General features: G+C 36.9%; 3 protein-coding genes across 6 annotated transcripts; 1 reads left to right on the top strand and 2 right to left on the bottom strand.

Annotated features, from left to right (window-relative positions):
• Nucleotides 1–1,513: 1,513 nt before the first annotated feature.
• Nucleotides 1,514–11,535, top strand: LOC135073250 (chromatin-remodeling complex ATPase chain Iswi). Of its 2 annotated transcripts, none has more exons than XM_063967360.1 (17): nt 1,514–1,713; nt 1,807–2,027; nt 2,172–2,429; nt 2,508–2,631; nt 3,048–3,335; nt 3,422–3,635; nt 6,729–7,000; nt 7,111–7,338; nt 7,426–7,671; nt 7,751–7,856; nt 7,924–8,063; nt 8,375–8,481; nt 8,823–8,956; nt 9,030–9,145; nt 9,768–9,988; nt 10,285–10,425; nt 11,039–11,535. In XM_063967360.1, the coding sequence occupies exons 1-17, from the start codon at nt 1,663–1,665 to the stop codon at nt 11,235–11,237; spliced, it is 3,066 nt and encodes a 1,021-aa protein (XP_063823430.1). In that variant the 5' UTR covers nt 1,514–1,662; the 3' UTR covers nt 11,238–11,535. The 2 variants fall into 2 exon arrangements, with proteins under 2 accessions (XP_063823430.1, XP_063823429.1); XM_063967359.1 differs by having other exon boundaries at nt 7,924–8,069.
• A 121-nt stretch (nt 11,536–11,656) lies between these two features.
• On the bottom strand, nt 11,657–14,299 carry LOC135073616 (CCR4-NOT transcription complex subunit 7-like). 3 transcript variants are annotated; one of them, XM_063967773.1, is made up of 8 exons: nt 14,093–14,299; nt 13,889–13,999; nt 13,576–13,685; nt 13,390–13,503; nt 13,099–13,217; nt 12,854–13,011; nt 12,618–12,758; nt 11,657–12,503 (listed from the first exon to the last, which is right to left on the bottom strand). In XM_063967773.1, the coding sequence occupies exons 2-8, from the start codon at nt 13,997–13,999 to the stop codon at nt 12,387–12,389; spliced, it is 870 nt and encodes a 289-aa protein (XP_063823843.1). In that variant the 5' UTR covers nt 14,093–14,299; the 3' UTR covers nt 11,657–12,386. The 3 variants fall into 3 exon arrangements, with proteins under 3 accessions (XP_063823843.1, XP_063823845.1, XP_063823844.1); XM_063967775.1 differs by having other exon boundaries at nt 13,099–13,157; XM_063967774.1 differs by lacking the exon at nt 14,093–14,299 and having other exon boundaries at nt 13,889–14,086.
• A 346-nt stretch (nt 14,300–14,645) lies between these two features.
• On the bottom strand, nt 14,646–17,599 carry LOC135073249 (CCR4-NOT transcription complex subunit 7-like). The gene is made up of 9 exons (XM_063967357.1): nt 17,516–17,599; nt 17,295–17,400; nt 17,091–17,201; nt 16,868–16,977; nt 16,671–16,784; nt 16,479–16,597; nt 16,193–16,350; nt 15,842–15,982; nt 14,646–15,653 (listed from the first exon to the last, which is right to left on the bottom strand). Exons 3-9 carry the CDS (start codon nt 17,199–17,201, stop codon nt 15,537–15,539), a joined length of 870 nt encoding a protein of 289 aa, XP_063823427.1. The 5' UTR covers nt 17,295–17,400; nt 17,516–17,599; the 3' UTR covers nt 14,646–15,536.
• Nucleotides 17,600–19,875: the final 2,276 nt, after the last annotated feature.

The following is a 19,875-nucleotide window of genomic DNA, read 5'->3' as shown; positions in this document are numbered from 1 at the left end:
TTCTCGATTCTGCGATACGATTGGTCGTTCAACAGCGTACGTCAGCTGTTTTGACCAATCGTATCGCAGAATCGAGAAGCGTGTCTGGATTGTAGACGTTAAAAGTTACCGTAATCGGGGCTCTGACCAGGAACATAAAAACCCTGGCATAGAGGCGCGTCAATTGCATTTGATAGTGCAACACTGGGTACAGTCGTACCTGTATTAAATTAATAGGCTAACTTTATGTATCAGAGCCCCGATTACGGTAACTTTTAACGTCTACAATCCAGACGCGTTTCTGATTCTGCAATACGATTGGTCAAAACAGCTGACGTACGCTGTTGAACGACCAATCGTATCGCAGAATCGAGAAGCGTGTCTGGATTGTTGACGTTAAAAAATACCGTAATCGGGGCTCTGGTTTCAGGATTATAGGCTAGTTTAATATTTTCATAAATTAACAAAAAAATATTATATTATGGGTAAACTGGTTTAAATAAATTAAATGAAACCATCAATCGAGCAAGTAGGATTTTATTATTATTCATCAATAATCAAATTCTGAATTTGAATATTCAACTACAATGTCTGCTCATGAACGCTTCAAACTCGGTACTTCTTTCCCAATTCCATAAAATTCAATACTTACAAAGTGACAAAAAACTTTAAAATAGGTAGTTGAAACAAACCACAGCTAATTTTCATAGTTGACTGTATTATATGATAAACATGTCAGTCAATTTGACAACCTTTGTCGGAAACATTATTCAATGAAAATATTGTCCGAACCCTTAGTATTTATCTTCGACAAATACTTTAACACATTGTGAACCACTTTTCTTTCACGACTATAAAAAGATTTTAGCAATTTAATTCACAAAATCAATTGCGCACATTTAAAATATAGTTTGTTTACACTTTGACAGCAATAGACTGACATGCAAGGTGACATGTCAATGAAGTTTTCAGTTACTGTTGCCATTAAAAGAAATTAGTACCATTAATTTTCCGGAACATGGCGAGGGTTTTTATGTTCCTGAGCCCCGATTACGGTAACTTTTAACGTTTCCAATCCAGACACGCTTCTCGATTCTGCGATACGATTGGTCGTTCAACAGCGTACGTCAGCTGTTTTGACCAATCGTATCGCAGAATCGATGAAGCGCGTCTGTGGGTCTAGACAAAGTGCAAATTATAATCGCAAACCAGTCGCAAAGTGGTCGAAAAGCCCCTTTTTTGTATGGAGTTTTGACGGATTCGATTTTCGATTCGATCAAAAAGTGCGTTTTGTCTAGGGGGGCTGGATTGTAGACGTTAAAAGTTACCGTAATCGGGGCTCAGGTCAGGCTATATTTAGCTTATTTATTTTGAATTCTCGGCGAATAGCAAGATTCGTGAGCTTTTAAAAAAGAGAGACGATTTCAAAAGCAGTCGATTGTCATTGTCGAGGATCGAGAACTCACTTTGTCTATGATTGCTCTTTGTTGTATCGCTCATCGGCTCATCGCTCACTCGCTCAGTGACATAAATCTTTAGTCTATTGCCGGCTGACGCCGCCATATTTTGCTAGTGACTGATTTTCGCGCCCGATAATTACACTGAATACTCGTATTTTCGTGATGTTAGAAGGATTGTTGAGATAAGTAGCTGTTATTAGTGAATAATACTGTTTTTTCTATCATGTCGCAAAACGAAGAAGCAATGGATGTGGCAGATGTTGGGGATAATTCGGTAAAAGTCATAACCGTGCTATTTTATTCTTTAGCGCATCTAAATAAAGAAGCAGAGATGTTCGTATAATGCTAATGATAATTTTTCGTACAGAATGGATCATCCAGTGACACCACTTCATCTAGAGGCAAAGAGGGCGATTTCGAAAGTAAAATAGAAACTGACCGTTCTAAAAGGTTCGACTTTCTTCTCAAGCAGACCGAGATCTTTTCTCATTTCATGACTAATGCCCCGAAATCAAACAGCCCACCAAAACCTAAAGCAGGAAGACCAAAAAAGAATAAAGACCTTGATACCTCTGGAGGAGCAGGAGAGTGAGTACTTAGATTGAGCTTGTTAATTTAACCTCATTCCATTTTATGCTTAAATCTAAACAAATTAAGAATGCAATTCTATATTATTATGTATAATCTAATTCTATATAATCTTGTCCAAAATATAATCACTTTATTCCACAGCCATCGACACCGTAAAACTGAACAAGAAGAAGATGAAGAATTGCTTGCCGAAACAAACACTAAACAGAAAACAATATTTCGTTTTGAAGCTTCACCACACTATGTCAAAAATGGTGAAATGCGTGACTACCAAGTTCGTGGTCTAAACTGGATGATCTCTTTGTATGAAAATGGAATCAATGGAATATTGGCTGATGAGATGGGTCTGGGCAAAACACTACAAACCATTTCCTTGCTTGGATATATGAAACATTTCAAGTAAGTATAATAGAAATACCACTATTCCTACAAATACATTTTTTTCCTGGAATTCTACAATATTAACAACATTTTCAGAAATGTCCCTGGGCCACATATTGTTATAGTGCCAAAATCAACTCTCACAAACTGGATGAATGAATTCAAGAAGTGGTGTCCTTCCTTGAAAGCTGTCTGTCTAATTGGTGACCAAGAAACAAGGGTAAACATTTATTTATTGATACTTCTAAATCCAGTAACATTAGTATTTAACATTTTTATTGATAATTATCATGGCGTTAAATGTTATAACTTTTTGAGCATTTATTTGATATTTTATAGGTGTACCAATTATTATTACATTACAATGATGAAACAATTTGCTAATAACACTTGTCAGTCTTTTTTTCTATTTTGTGTTTGCCTTTATTTGATAATCTGTATGGATAAAAAATGGGACTGAATAACAATAACTGTCAGCAACTATCTATGTAGAAAAAAACAAGATCAATATTAATCTACTACATACCTACTGAATTCAGATTGAAAAGAAAGTAATACAGTTGCCACAACTCACCTGTGTTCAAGACGTAAGTGTATTAGTTCTGGAACTAATTATATTATTTTATTGTTTTACAGAATACTTTTATCAGAGAAACCTTGATGCCTGGGAATTGGGATGTCTGTATAACATCATATGAAATGATTATTAGAGAAAAATCAGTGTTTAAAAAATTCAACTGGAGATACATGGTTATTGATGAAGCTCATCGAATCAAGAATGAAAAGTCCAAGCTTTCGGAACTGTTGAGAGAGTTTAAAAGCATGAACAGATTGCTTCTGACTGGAACCCCTCTACAAAATAATCTTCATGAGTTGTGGGCACTTTTGAATTTCCTCTTGCCTGATGTTTTTAACAGCTCAGATGTAAGTAAAGTTGTAATGGACCATAATTATTCATGTACGGTAGATGTTGTTGTGGAAATACCTTTTAATAATATTGATAATTTTAGGATTTCGACTCATGGTTCAACACAAATGCTGCTTTGGGAGATAACCAGTTGGTTTCACGTTTACATGCCGTTTTAAGACCATTTTTACTGAGACGTTTGAAATCTGAAGTAGAAAAAAAACTGAAACCCAAAAAGGAGGTCAAAGTTTATGTGGGTTTGAGCAAAATGCAAAGAGAGTGGTATACAAAGGTTTTGATGAAAGATATTGATGTTGGTAAGTGTATGCAAAGTTATGACTAGAGAAAAGAAATTTTTGTGTTGAGCAACTGGACCCATTTATGCAAACAGGAACCAACCCACACTTTGAGTGAAATTGAGTTAAGTACATAGATGGCGCTCAAATAACGCATTCTATCTTAAAAAAAATTATGGTACATTTTTAACGACTAACAACAGAGATACAGCCTGTCACTTGCGGAACCAACCCGCTTTGGCCAACTTTTAAAAACTATAAAGAACTATACAGCATGGTCCCTAAGCACTTATTTAAACTAATTATGCAAACTAGAACCAATGTTGGTTGGTTCCATTTAGCAAAAATTGTTACAAAATTTTTATAACTAAACAGAACCAAAGATTGTTTGCTTAGTGGAAATCAGGTTAGTCTTGAAGGAACCATGTAGCATAGTTCTTGATAGTGTTAAAATTAAGCTATTTAAAAATAAAAAATCCGTTCTTATCGTTGCGTTTGTACCTTTATCATAAAAAATGTCTTAATAATAACAAAATTTGATGAATAAATTTATGCATTGAAAATCTCTACTCGAAAAAGATGAAACGAAGTAGTATGAATAGTATGATCTATGACCTTAGCCTGTTCTTCAAAATGAAATAACGACGTTGACAGCTTATGAATGAGACGACTCTCGATGACTCTCGAAAACAGCTTGTAGACATGGCTCAGAAGTGAGATGGGTCTATAATTCTTCAACAAGGTTATGTCGCCCTTTTTGAAGAAGAGTATCACCACATTACTGTGCCATGCCGTAGGCGTTTTTTTGCTCAAGGATGACAGAATCAAACAGCTTCTGAAGAATCTTTAGTACCGGCGTCCTCTGCTTTCAGAAGCTCAGCCGTGATTCCATAATCACTCAGTGCCTTGTTATTTTTCAGCTGTTTGAGAGCCATTCTAATCTCGAACAGGCTGACGTCCGGGATATCTTTGGTATAGTGTCGGGTCAATCTAGCTCTTGGGTTTTCAGCTAGATTTGTGACAGGTGTATGTACACTCGTGTATAATTATCCGTAGAACTTCTCAACCTCTTTCAATAACTCAAGCCCCGACGAGATGTCTCTGCCATCCTCGGTCTTCAGCTTGGTCAGTAGGCTTTGGCCAACAGACAGATCTCATTCGAACACTTTAGTTAGAGCCCTTATTACGCTCATTCGCCTCTTTTATACGGTCTGTATTATATTGGGGTAGGTCGCGAGTCAAAGACTTGGAAATCTGTCTGTTAAGACGCCAATACCGAGCAGCATCTTCAGAGGACTGCAGAACCAAGTTTCGTCACTCTTCCATAAGTTTATTGGTGAAGTCAGAGATCTTTTTGGTTCCTTTTGAACGACGGTTTTTAAAGATCTTAGACCCAATTGTCCACACTACTGGTCGTTTGAACAATTTCCACGAACCTGTCATTGTATTCGTCCACATTTTCTCAATCTCCTAGACATTCGAAACGATTTTGCAACTCGAGCTGAAAGCTTTCGGGGTTTTAGTTGGATGGACGCTGCGCGGAGCGTAGAATTCATCAGTCGATACCTCTCGAGTTTGGGTCTGACATTCAATGTGCCTCTTACCATTCGTTGATCACTTCCTGTTTTGACCGAGTTGATCACAGATACATCATTTAATATATGCTTCTTCGTCGACAAGATGAAGTTGATCTCATTTTTTATAGCGCCATTGGGATGCAGCCATATCCACTTTCTCTGCTTTGGCTTCCTGAAGAAGGAGTACATCATAAAGAGGCTCTCCCTCTCCATAAAGCCAGCCAGCAGTCGGCCACCTGCTGGCTGGCTACTGTGGCTGTGCCCAAATTGCCCCACTTTCAGCTCACTATCGCTTCGTTTACCCAGCTTCGCGTTGAAGTCCCACATCATAACGGTAAAATGGGACCGGGAGGTATGAATGGCTCTGAAAATATCCTCATACATAGTATCTACTTCGTCGTTGGGGTGTTCCGTGGTCGGTGCGTATGTATATACCTGTATGACCTCCAGCGAATACCGTTTGGTGATTCTGAGTATAAGTTACGCTACGCCGAAACACTCGATCTGGACCACGTTGTTGACAAGGGACTTGTGGACGATAAATCCGACACCACCCTAGGACTGCTGGTCGCCCTGCCGGAAATAGAACAGATTTCCGGATTTGAGGATTATGGTGTCCTCCCACTCTCTTCGGACTTCATATAATCCTACGATATCCCACCGCAACCTGCTCAGTTCTTCTTCGAGTTCGGCGAGCCTCATGTCAGTCCGCAGTGTGCGAGTGTTAAAGATTGCCAGGGCTAGATATCCGTCCGATGCTGCAGGAGTTTTTGTCGCCTCTTACGATACGCCATTCATGACACGCTGTTCCTGGTAGGGAAGAGTACTTATTCTTTATGGCCGTTCCCACACGGCACAAAGAAGTTAATATACAGAAAAATATCAGAAGCAAGGCCGTGATGACAAAAAATGACATGGACTTACTTTAGCTTACAGGAAAAGCTATATCTGAGGCTAAACTAACAGAATATTAAAAGTATTCTGCATCTAATACCAAAACGACACACACAATTTCTACAAAACCCTGAAAAGCAGCAACATAGAAGACCATATCGACAGTATTACCGGGCCTATCGATTTTGAGGTAGAAGACGATAATAATAGTGATTTTAGTTTGAAGGGTTCGTGATTCCAATTCACTATCTAATAAAAGGCATTAAAATCTATATTTTATATAGAATGACTTTTAATTTTAGATATATCACAACAATGAAATCTTACATCCATTTTGCAAGAAGGAACTAAGCAACAAAAAATGTTTTTGCAAGAAAGAACCAACCGGTTTTTAACGATTTAATTTAACTTTAACTTTACAAAATTTATAAATCTGATATTCCTAGATAGGCTGCAGTATCCCACATAAGATTAACAAGTAATCATTCATTTATATATTATGTATGCATTTTGCGCACTCTTTTTACAAAAGTCTCATTTTCTCGAAACCACCTTGCTGTGGGTTGGTTCTTGTTTGCATAAATGGGTCCAACTGATAATTCACTGTAATTGCCACAGTGCTAATGATTGTTGAATTTTCCAGTGAATGGTGCTGGAAAAGTTGAGAAAATGAGGTTACAAAATATTTTGATGCAGTTGCGTAAATGTTGCAACCACCCGTATTTGTTCGACGGCGCCGAGCCCGGCCCGCCTTACACCACGGACGAGCACTTGGTGTACAACTGCGGCAAACTGGCCATCCTCGATAAGCTGCTGCCTAAACTTAGAGAGCAGGGCTCCAGAGTGCTCATATTCTCTCAAATGACAAGAATGTTGGATATTTTGGAAGATTATTGTCTCTGGAGACAGTACAAAGTGAGTTTTTGATTATTTTAAGCACTTTTAAACTCACCCTATTCACACGCACTGTGTTATGCCAATTATGATCATCATTATCCATTACTAACACATTAATTTTCTTTCAGTACTGCCGCTTGGACGGTCAAACGCCTCATGAAGATAGAAATAGACAAATTGAAGAGTATAATGCTGAAGGAAGTGAAAAGTTTGTATTCATGTTGTCTACAAGAGCTGGTGGTCTTGGTATTAATTTAACATCAGCCGATGTAGTCATCATCTATGACTCTGATTGGAACCCACAGATGGATTTGCAAGCCATGGACAGAGCTCATCGTATAGGACAGATGAAACAGGTTTGTACTTATTTCTGTCTGTTTGTTAGTTGAACATTTCAAATGTAGATTCTTGCCGACCAAAAGCTTACTGTTTCAATATTCTAGGTGCGCGTGTTTCGTCTTATAACAGACAATACAGTTGAAGAAAAAATTGTTGAGCGTGCTGAAGTGAAACTAAGATTGGACAAACTGGTTATTCAGTCTGGCCGACTAGTTGACACTAAAAATCAGTTAAACAAAGATGAAATGCTCAACATGATTAGACATGGTGCAAACCACGTCTTTTCGTCAAAAGATTCTGAAATCACTGATGAAGATATCGATACCATATTGGCTAAGGGAGAAGTTAAGGTAACTTGTATTAATGCTTCACTAAAATTCATGAATGCTTTGATGAAATGTGATTGTAAAATGTTTTTAAATATTGTAGACTGAAGAACTTAAGCAAAAATTAGAGAGTCTAGGAGAGTCCTCATTGAGAGCATTTTCTATGGACACTCCCGGCGCGGCAACCGATTCGGTATATCAATTCGAAGGTATGTATTTAAGTTATTATTTAGATTGTTTAACAAAACATCCCAACTGATGAGCTTTTATTGGCAGGTGAGGATTATAGGGAGAAACAGAAAGTTATTCCCATGGGTAGCTGGATCGAGCCCCCGAAACGTGAGCGCAAAGCGAACTATGCGGTAGACGCATACTTCAGGGAGGCACTCCGTGTCTCCGAACCCAAGGCGCCCAAGGTACAGGTAAATAAGTGTAAAGAGCTAAATGGCCAGGTTTGAAGTTCATTCTATTTTGGTGGTGGTTGTTATGTTTATCAGATACGTCATTCACTCATCTATGTATTATCTTTTTATTAGCTCTTTATACTATTGCAGTAGGTGATTACTTATAGTAACAATAATAATTGGTGGTTTTTGCTTCTTAAAATTACACTTAAGTATGCTTCTGTATTTATGTACTTTCCTCTCATATTTTATTACATTATACATCTATCATACTCATTTATTTTGCCTTGTAATATTTGACGTTTTCTTGTTTGCTCCTTTAGGCTCCGAGACCCCCGAAGCAGCCGATCGTGCAAGATTTCCAGTTCTTCCCGCCCCGACTCTTTGAACTTCTTGATCAAGAAATTTACCACTACAGAAAAACTCTAGGGTATGGTATCATAACATTTTTACTTGTAACTCAAAACATAAATGCGAAATTAACTCTGTCTGTCTGTCTTGCTTTCACGCCTTAATCACTGAACCGATTTTGATGAAATTTGGCATAGAGATAGTTTGAATCCTGGGAAAGGACATAGGATAGTTTTTATCCCGGTATTTGAAACGGGGACGCGCGCGATAAAGTTTTTCTGTGACAGACAAAATTCCACGCGGGCGAAGCCGCGGGTAGAAAGCTAGTTACCTAATAATAAAGAAGTTTAAGCTTTTGCCTGAATTCTACAATCAGACCACGTTATGATTTACATCTCAATAATTACAAATGTTTATTAGGTACAAGGTGCCTCGTAATCCTGAATTGGGGCCAGATGCTGCAAAAATTCAGAGAGAAGAGCAACGCAAAATTGACGACGCCGAAGCGCTTTCCGAAGAAGAGATTCAGGAGAAGGAACAACTTTTAACTCAAGGTTATTTTATACAATTTTATTACTTTTATCTGTATTTCATTGATAGTTCGCTAATAGCAAAATATTTTTATAGGGTTCACAAATTGGACAAAACGAGATTTCAACCAGTTCATCAAAGCTAACGAGAAATATGGCAGAGACGACATTGAAAACATTGCTAAAGATGTTGAAGGAAAGACACCAGAAGAGGTAAAGACTTTAATGTAGTTATGATTGCCTGTAGAATTTAACAATTTTTGAGTTTTAACATCAAAATAATAAATCAATCTGGATATCGTTCGTTCGTTCGTTTCAGCCAAATGACGTCCACTGCTGGACAAAGGCCTCCTCCAAGGTTTTCCACAATGCACGGTCCTGCGCTGCCCGCATCCAGGCTCTTCCCGCGACCTTTACGAGATCGTCGGTCCACCTAGTAGGAGGCCTGCCCACGCTACGTCTTCCAGCCCGTGGTCGCCACTCGAGAACTTTTCTGCCCCAACGGCCATCGTCTCTACGAGCTATGTGCCCCGCCCACTGCCACTTGGTTTTAGCAATTCTGCGAGCTATGTCGGTCACTTTGGTTGTCCTCCTCCTCCTCTCCAATATACTCACGTCCGAAATACCGCAGTGTCTCAAGACAAAAGTCTTCGAGCAGTGTGTGCTGCCAGTGTTGATTTATGGATCTGAAACGTGGTCGCTTACTATGGGCCTCATAAGAAGGCTCAAGGTCACCCAAAGGGCGATGGAGCGGGCCATGCTTGGAGTTTCCCTGCGTGATCGAATCAATCTGGATATAAATAATATTAATTGTTTTATAACTTCATTTGTTCAGGTGATGGAATATTCAGCTGTGTTCTGGGAAAGATGTCACGAACTTCAAGATGTGGACCGTATCATGGGACAGATCGAAAGGGGAGAAGCAAAGATACAGAGAAGAGCCTCAATAAAGAAAGCGTTAGATGCGAAGATGGCCCGCTATAGAGCACCGTTCCATCAGTTGAGAATCTCATATGGTACAAATAAAGGCAAAAATTATGTGGAAGAAGAGGACAGGTAAATTATCTAAGTTTTATGTGTTTCACGCGTTCTAGGCCCATGTACTTAGCAGAGTATCTTTAAGGCAAACAACGAGAATCATACTAATCCTGATTACACTGTATTTAATTTCGATATTTTCGGAATAAAAAACATTCGCTCAAAAAAACGCGATGGTTGTATTGTAAACACAGGTCTTTCTCTTGCTCTTTAAAAATGTAGGGAATCCTTCAGTTCTTTGTCCAGCAGTCATTTGGCTGAAACAAGCGAACTTTTGAAGCAGGAGCTAAATTAAATGTCCACATTGGTTCCAGGTTCCTGGTGTGCATGCTGCACAAGCTGGGCTTCGACAAGGAGAACGTGTATGAGGAGCTGCGCGCTGCCGTGCACGCGGCGCCGCAGTTCCGCTTCGACTGGTTCCTCAAGTCGCGCACCGCCGTCGAGCTGCAGCGCAGGTGCGTGTCATCATCCTCTGGGGGCTAAAGTCCGGTCGCCGAGCACATAGAATTTCGTCCAATGACCCGAACCTACCCATCCTTATCGCTCACGCGTAATTATATTGCTGTTGCGCTCGCACACTCACTGCGGCCGCCCGTCGCACAGTCGCGGCAGCAATATGATTACGCGCGAGCGATAAGTATAGGTAGCTTGGGGTCATTGGACGAAATTCTAACTGCTCGGCGACCGGACTTTAGGCATTAGGCAGAGTAATAAACGTGATACTTAGCTACACTACTCATGATGTTAATCGAAGTAGATAGTGTAGTCACGCACTTCATTTCGAACCAGAGTAAACTAGCCTCGCCTCACCTGACTTCCAAAAGTTGTCGGTATTTGCGCCCTAGTCAAAAGACTCGAAGTGCTCCGAAGTTTGAACACGAAGCTTCTGATTACATTATTCGGCTAACTAGATCGCGCGTCTACAACGCGTCGAAGCGAGTACATAATGTAGTTGAGGTATTACAAATAAACTTAACAGTTTTAATTGCGTAATCTATTAATTATAAGCCATTTGTTATGTTTTGAGTGTTGGTGTTAATTTTATCTGTCACATTTCATTTCTTTCAGATGTAACACCCTTATCACATTAATTGAGAGAGAAAATCAGGAATTGGAAGAAAAAGAACGCGCCGAGAAAAAGAAAAAAAGTGGAAATGCAAATCAGAATACTCCTGGCGGGAATGCCAATAAAGGCGCGAACGCTGGGAAGCGCAAAGCAGAGAATACTCCCGACAATGCACAGAAGCAAAAGAAAAAGAAGAAATGAAACCATAACATAATACAGTTATTATGTGAGAGGGTCCCAGTTGCATGTTTTTACACACACGGTAAACTGAATTGAATTTAAATTTATTTTATTACTTTTACACTTGCATTGATCTTGAGTGTGGTTAGGATCAATACTGATTATTGCAAAACAAATAGCAAGATTGAAAATCGAAGATTAGGAAGATTTTAACATTCCCTAAAGTATTGATTGCTAAATGATTGCCTACCATAATAATGTCCATTGACATGAAAAGGTTTCTGTCAGTTTATACAAAAAATAAAGTGAATTTTATCAATATCTAGCCTTTTATTTCATACTGTTATCTCGTAATTATCATATATCAAGTTCTACCACGACGCGGGCAAATGAAGTCCTGAATTAAAGTTTTTTGGGTTTTGGGCAAAGTGAATAGACAGTTGTATATTATAAACCGTATTTTATTAAACTATCTGTACAAGACGGCTTACCTAGCTTCAAAAAAGCTGGCACGATCATTCTTTTGATTTTAATTACTAAACAGATTTGTATGGCGTGCTAGCTTGTTTCAAAGAAATAGGTAATGACATTTTTTTTCTTATATTAATTTTGAAATCTAAGCCGATATTAAATTTTAAAATCGTAACAATCTAATCACTTACAAGTGCTGACTAGCTTCATTCATGCCTTCATTATCACAATGTCAAGGTAGATTCCTATTTATAAATATGTATAAGAATTAAATCTTAATAATACTTAAAGATTACCTAGCTCAACTTACAGAATTTATAACTTTGGCCTGACTCAGAGGGATTCATCTCAAGCTACGAAAATATCTAAACGAGAATTGGTAGAATTATGTATTTAGACATTCCCCTCGTAAATACTGTTCTACAACACTGTTCTATAATAGGATGTGCCTGTGGAAGTAACAGTGGTTGAACAGTGTTGTAGCATTGTTGAAATTTTGCATCAATAAAACATTAATATACCCTTATTTAAATAAAAAAAAATACTATGCAGTGTAACAGTCTATGTTCCTCACATTGAAAAAAATAATCATCCTGCACATGTTAGGTACATAACATAATCACAATTTTACTCAAGTTCACTCCAGTAAATGGAACACTTGTGGTTGTGGTGTTAAAATTACACTAATGACTCGGCCGATCAAGACGAATTTCCATTCTCTCCATTATCTTGGAAATTGTTGACATTAGTAGAAAAGGGTGCACCTAATCCATAAAGGTGACCACTTGTGCTTTCAATGTTGCCATCAAAGAATATCTGAAAAGAGCAATAATCTTATTAAAAAAAGATTAATTATTATAATTCTAGTTAAATAACTCAAAAAATGTAATAGATAAATAATAGACTTAAAATCTATGCAGATTTGTTTACCTCTTTTATTTTGAAAAATGCCATTCCTGTGAGATGGGAGTCTGAGCCGGCTTGGTGCTGTGGTCCTACTCGCCGCAGTTCAAGTTGGTCTGCTACTTCTTGCAAACCACCCTTTAGGTTTTTGCACAATTTCATCAGATACTGAAAATAGATCAAGATAGATATGTGTGTATTAAAATAAAAAAAAAAAATAAAAAACCTGAAGGACTTTTTATTTTTTAAATTTATAAACTTACCTTGACATCATAAACTGTAGGGAAATATAGACGCAGACTATCAAAAAAGTCATTTTCTTCTTGGGGTAGGTTTTGGTCTGTGAGAAGTTTTAATAAATAGCCAAAATCATATCCAGAATGAAAACTCAACCAATTGATATTATCCATGAGCACTATTCCTGAAAAAGAGAATTTGGTTTAGATTTTTAAGATATTTTTTAATATTTACTTAGATGTTTTAATTTTTGCTTTGAAAGGATCCTTACCTGATGACATCAGTAACTCTGCAAATTCCAAAGGTTCAATGCCATGTTCTTCATGTTCTCTGAATTGCAACCCAGAATTTTGTAATAAATCAATAGAATCTTGGGCATACATATCTTCCCTAAAATACAAATGCATTAGAGAATGGTTTCATAATTCCCCAATTAGTCCCTTGAATTGTTGGGTATAATAATTTTTAACTAATCAATCTTAATTTTTGAAATTGAACTCTTTTAATTTAAAATAGATTAACATGTGTTCAGTACAGATCTTAAATAGGTTTGAATACTCACTGTAGATTAAACTTAAAGTTGAATTGCCATGTTGTGCAGCCCGGAGGAGTTTTGCCACTTTCATCCATGAAGGTAAGACCTAGTTGTATGATTCTCAGCAGATCCACATTACATCTGAAAGCATTAAGCCACACCATTACAATAATTTCTAGATGGTCCCAGTTCAATGTTGATTAGGATAATTACCTTAATAATTGGTACTGGTAGTCAGCAGTAGATCTGAATTCTCCAATAGGTCTTGCAACAACACCAGGGAACTCTGTATCCATTGCAACCCAGTGAAATTTCTGAACAACCTGAAAATTTAAAGTTTTAACATTTCACACTGCTGTGTCCACAACCAGTGTTATTTAGCTTTTAGCATATAGTAGAAAAATAAATCTCTACTCTGAGAGAAAGCTGTACATAAAAAAGTATTGACTTTGTAGATCCAAATTGTGTTTTTAGTAATAATAAACGTGTAAATATATCTCAATAAAGCAATAGATTATGTAGGTACCTGCCGGATGACATGAAATTCCTCGTGAAGATTGTGATTCCAGACATTTTTGATGGCACAATCCTCTTTCAGTGCACTTGTAACAAGGGACCCAAAACTAGCAGCAGGCATCTTGAAATATTAAAAAATGAGATATCTAGTTGGTTAAGAGGTTAAACACCAATTGATACAAGCTAAATATTTAAGATAGGCGAAATTATACACCTCTAAAAGATAGTTATCCGTTTTAAATTTAACCTCTTCGTACTGAATAGAAGCCGTGTTTGCGAGTATTTAGGTAACTTTTTACTTTAACTATGAGTACAAGAGGCCAAAAACGTAATGCAATTTGTAATGCGGTTTAATTCCTTTCAATATTTAGCTCAAAAACGCCGCACAAAATACTGCAAGTTGACCACAGACAACAAACAGCTGATGAATGAGTGAGAATGACATTGACAGTTTCTTGCTTTTTTGTACTTATACAAGTCAAAAGCATTTGTGCATACAGCCAGGGCTTTTGAGGGTATAGTTCAGTCAAATGATTACTCTCATGCTTGTCGTGGATCTGTTTTTGTAATATATTATAAGTCCTCTTACGACAAGTGAGAGGAAATTACTAATAAAGTCCTAGTTGAAGTTATGACTTCATTAAAGATGGTTTTGACTTTATTAACCATCAGAACTTATCTATTTTGCATGTAAACTGAGCAGGCAACTGTATTATCATAACACAGTAAGGGAAAACCTAACAGTGGTAATGAAATGAAAATCTGCGTTTAGGAAAATTCTTTTATCACCTTTGCTATTTGTTAAGCCAATAGATACAAAGTATTCTTAAAAGGACCATAAAAATAATCGTACAGGCTAAAAAAGAAAGTTACTTAAACTATATTATTATGTATCAAATACGTATACTAGTTCATTATCATAAATCCATTATTAAAATTCATTAAAATATCATTGTCAAATCAAAAAAAGGACCACATAATAAAGATTCAAGATGATTATGAGTCTATTTACAATTTAGAATAAAAATTTTATGACTATCAATTTTATAACACTTTTAATTTGATCTTAGATAAATTCAATAGGAATTAAAACACATCTAAAGTTACTATTAGTATCAAAATATTAATAAAGATCAATTCATTTTAATTCAGGTACACTAATTGTAACTTTATTACACAACACTCTCAACTCTGTGATATTGAGTCACACCAACATGTAAGTTAATTAAAAAAATATTGTTTAATCTAAATTAAAGCAGTATCAGCATAGTCTTGGATGCAAGTTTAGTAGAACTTTTGTGTTACGTGCATATTGTGACGTCACGATGCGGTACTTTTTAGTGATAATTCTCTAATGAAACCCTAAATTAAACAGATCATCTAGCTATGTACATGCTAACATAGTATAAAAATAAAAACATTAGTTTCCTTGCACTATTTCTAATACCAAAACATGTAGGTTCGACTCATTATAGTCAGAGTAAATAAGGTATTGGTACAACATACAAACTTGGAGCAATTTCTGATGAAAACCTGATGATAAATGTCTATTTGTTCATAGTTATGTACACTGCACAAAGGTGATTGCTGAATCACTCCTTTAGGTGGAACAAGCGCGGCTGCGGCGTCTGCCTGTTCGCACACACAGAGTCCCCGGATCAAGAGGAGTTACCATTCTCTCCGTTGTCTTGGAAGTTGTTCACATTCACAGAGAATGGGGCACCTAGACCGTACAAGTGACCACTTGAACTTTCAATGTTGTCATCAAAAAATATCTGGAAGAAAAAGAAAAACCATTATTGTTATTAACATGTAAGCGAGAAAATTTGTTAATATGTACATAACTTACACAATGGAAGAATGTAGGTCAATCTGAGTCATTTGACAAATACTGAGAGTTATAATTAAGATTTTGAATTACCTGCCAAATTAGATACAGCAGTAATAGTTAAATTAAGCTTACCTCTTTAATTTTAAAGAATGCCATTCCGGTCAGATGAGAATCAGATCCTGCCTGATGTTGTGGACCGACACGTCGCAGTTCAAGTTGATCAGCCACCTCCTGCAGACCACCTTTCAAGTTCTTGCACAATTTCATTAGGTACTGAAAAACGTAAACAAATTGTAAAGATATCCATCTCTTAACTAATGAAAGTTACAATAGTTTGAAATTACATTTCCATACATTATAAACTAGTGGTCAAAGTATGTTTCAATTTAAAATAGTCATTATGCCTTCCTAATGTGGTAAGTTCTTATATTTGAAAAAATAAAACATTGATTACATTTTAATACATATAAAATGTTGAAATACCTTCACATCATAGACTGTTGGAAAATAGAGTCGTAAGCTTTCGAAGAAATCATTTTCATCTTGTGGGAGGTTTTGATCAGTAAGTAGTTTCAATAGGTAACCAAAATCATATCCAGAGTGGAAACTCAACCATTTAATGTTGTCAATTAGTACAAGTCCTGTAAACACAAAATAATTGATATTGTATGGTAAAGTATAATGCATGCAATATTTAGTATTAAAGTAGTGAAATGATATTTTAATTACTTCTGCATTAAGTAACCTTTCCATTTATTAAATTATGTACCTGATGACATCAGTAGTTCTGCAAATTCCAATGGTTCTATGCCATCTTCTTCATGCTTTCGAAATTGTAGACCTGAATTCTGTAGTAAATCAATGGAGTCCTGGGCATACATATCTTCCCTGAAATATGTCAAAATTTAGAAAAGGTTTCAAAGGTAATTTAGAAAAGCTTGTTACTATAGCTATCACTTACTGTAAGTTAAATTTGAAGTTGAACTGCCATGTGGTGATCCCTGGAGGTGTTTTACCATTCTCATCCATAAATGTAAGACCTAATTGAATGATTCTCAATAGATCAACATTACATCTGAAAAATAATTATGTGGTTAGATATTTTTTTTGTATTGAATGGAATAAAAAGTAAACAAATTTTAATCCAGCTTTAAATACCTCAGAAGTTGATATTGATAATCAGCTGTGGATCTAAATTCGCCAATCGGTCTTGCCACTACTCCAGGAAACTCTGTGTCCATGGCCACCCAATGATACTTTTGAACAACCTGTAATATTTTTTATATTTTAGGAGTTTTTTAATTATTTAAAATATCTTTGGATGGTGATTAAAAAGTCATTATCTATAAATTGTTGATGAATGTTAATTCATCTATTGTACCTGTCTAATGATCTCAAATTCCTCATGAAGGTTATGATTCCAAACATCTTTGATGCCGCAATCTCCATTGGCGGACAACTGTGCTAAAGAACCAAAGCTGGCTGCTGGCATCTGAAATACAGTCCAATAAACTATTACAACTTCAGATTTATTGTGATTACTATACATACACCAAACCCAGTAAAACACTGTCGTGGTATTTACCTTGTATCGATTCTCTGCTTCCGTAAGAGCAGTTTCGTCAGTTTTTTTCGACGCCGTGGTTTCCGACTTGATTTGTTGAACTTTAAATTATGAAAATCCAGCTCTTCTATATGAAAAAAACTACGGTTGTAGGTTATAAATTGTTTGTATTCATCATGATTCGCAAGTTTATGGGATCAGAACTATTAAAAATAACGGTTTTTGTTATGAAAAGAACTTACAAACATGTACAAATCCAGAAATTTACAAATAAATAAGACTGACACGACAATGAAGTGACGCAACAAAACAACCACAGACAATAACCGTTTTAGTGATGGTCAACTCGAGTAAGTAACTCGAGTTAACTCGAGTTGGGCGTAACTCGAACCCACTCGAGTTGAATTCTCTCTAACTCGAGTCGAGTTCGTGAACCGAATGGAACCGACATAGAGCGAATTTTGCCGATCATTTGAGTGAGACTATGTTCGTTTATTCAATAATTCATAACAAACATTCATCGCAGTCACTGGTATCGACAACCACATTGGATGTTGAGCCTCCTTAAAAAGGTTAAGGTCTTTAGTAAAAAAAATATCGCAAAATTCTGGTGATAACGCTTTAATTAATCTGATAGTCAAAGATTTGCAGCCATTTCAGATAGTGGAAAATGCAGATCCAATTTTTTGAACTATTAATGCGAAGCTGAGGGAATAAACTAGTAAAAATTAAAAAAAAATTACTTGTCCATCCAATTAACTCGAGTTACGTAACTCGAGTTCAACCCGAGTTATGTGGATTTTAACTCGGGATAAATCGAGTTTTGTTTTTTCCGAGTTGGCCCATCACTAAACTGTTTGACATTGACAGATCAGAGATTTAATAAAAAAAGATTGAGCCGTCACTGATCAAGATCTCATGCATCTCTCATCATCATGGCACGCGGATTTTTAAGGAACGTGTAAAATTGTGCATAGGGATCGTGTAAAATTCCAGCGTCTTTTAATTATTTACAAGACCTAACTCAGGATAAAATGTCCTATTTTTATAATAGAAACTTTGGTATTTTCCTGGTTGCTATTTTTTTTATTTTACACTCGCTGGCGTAACAGGCATTGAAAAAAAAACGAAGTTAACAAAACAAAAACTCAAAAGCTCGATGTCTTTTGTTTCAATAAAGCCCAAACTTGAGCAGTGCCATTTTAATAATGTCCTTATCAAAGCAACACCCTAGAGTCCTAGATGTAGCCACGACTTGTGGTCATAGGACATAGATACTAAGCTATTGTATAATACAACTTGCATAGAAGTTAGGTAGGTGTAAGTACCTATACCTACCTATACGCTATAACGTAAGAAACATGGATCAGCAGTGTAACTTACTATTACCTATTACCACTATTACTCACACTGCTGATTTAGGTTTCTTACAGGGTGATCAGGAAGCATAATAAAACTAATTCATAATGCGGGCCTTGGTAGCTCTCATGATGTCCCTATGTGTGTAAGGAGATGTGGAACGTGGTGCTCTGCTTCTGCGTGGTCTGTCTTCGGCGGAGGCCTCGGTTGCCGGGTATGGAGAAACCCGGCGCCGGCGGTAGAGATGGGTAGTGGGTAAAAACCCATTTCACCCGATTGGGTTTAAACTGGGTGATTTGGGTAAAAACCGGTTTTTACCCATTATCACCCATTCTGGTGGGTGAAAACAAAAATAGCGTTTTTTTAAAGTGAGAAGTGGTATTTGTTGCTAAGGGGGCGTTCTAGTGTTACGTAATGCAATCTGGGGGGAGAGGAGGTCTTGAAAAACGTTACAATGCGTTACAGTGGCGGAAGGGCGGTCGATTTCAAGTTTTTAAGCAGAAGTACTTTGTAGTTGGTGTTGTTATTTGTAACTTTATACCGTAATGTCATCAAAGAGAGAGTTTGGCATCTTTGGCATCCCCCCCTCCATGTCCTTGCCATGATCACAAATTATTGTGTTCCTACTAAATTTCTTTTAAATCGGTTCAACGATTCTTGAAATAACACCATTTTATAAAATAACTAGCTTTCCGCCCGCGGCTTCGCCCGCGTGGAATTTTGTCTGTCACAGAAAAACTTTATCGCGCGCGTCCCTGTTTCAAAAACCGGGATAAAAACTATCCTATGTTCTTTCCCGGGACTCAAACTATCTCTATGCCAAATTTCATCAAAATCGGTTGCGAGGTTTAAGCGGGAAAGCGTAACAGACAGACAGACAGACAGACAGACAGACAGACAGACAGACAGACAGACAGACAGAGTTACTTTCGCATTTATAATATTAGTTGGGATTGGTCACATCATCATAACGTGATCAATTTTACGATTTGGCCACGATATAAATGCATATTAGTGTTAAATTTGACTTATTACTTATTAATCAATAAACTTAAATGAGAAAAATTCAATAAAAATAAAGAAAAGATACCAATTGAAATAATTATAAAATTATTTGTTTTCACCCGGTGTAAACACCCACGGGTGGAATGAAACGGGTTTTTATTGGGTTTTTACCACAGATAAGGATAGATGCAGCATGTGTCAAAATTTGTATGAAGCCGAGCGTGCCACTTTTTAAACG

The sequence above is a fragment of the Ostrinia nubilalis genome, chromosome 7, assembly GCF_963855985.1.
Source record: "Ostrinia nubilalis chromosome 7, ilOstNubi1.1, whole genome shotgun sequence".
Taxonomy (NCBI): domain Eukaryota; kingdom Metazoa; phylum Arthropoda; class Insecta; order Lepidoptera; family Crambidae; genus Ostrinia; species Ostrinia nubilalis.
The sequence above is the reverse complement of the archived record's forward strand: the minus strand, read 5'-3'. Positions and strand labels throughout refer to the sequence as shown.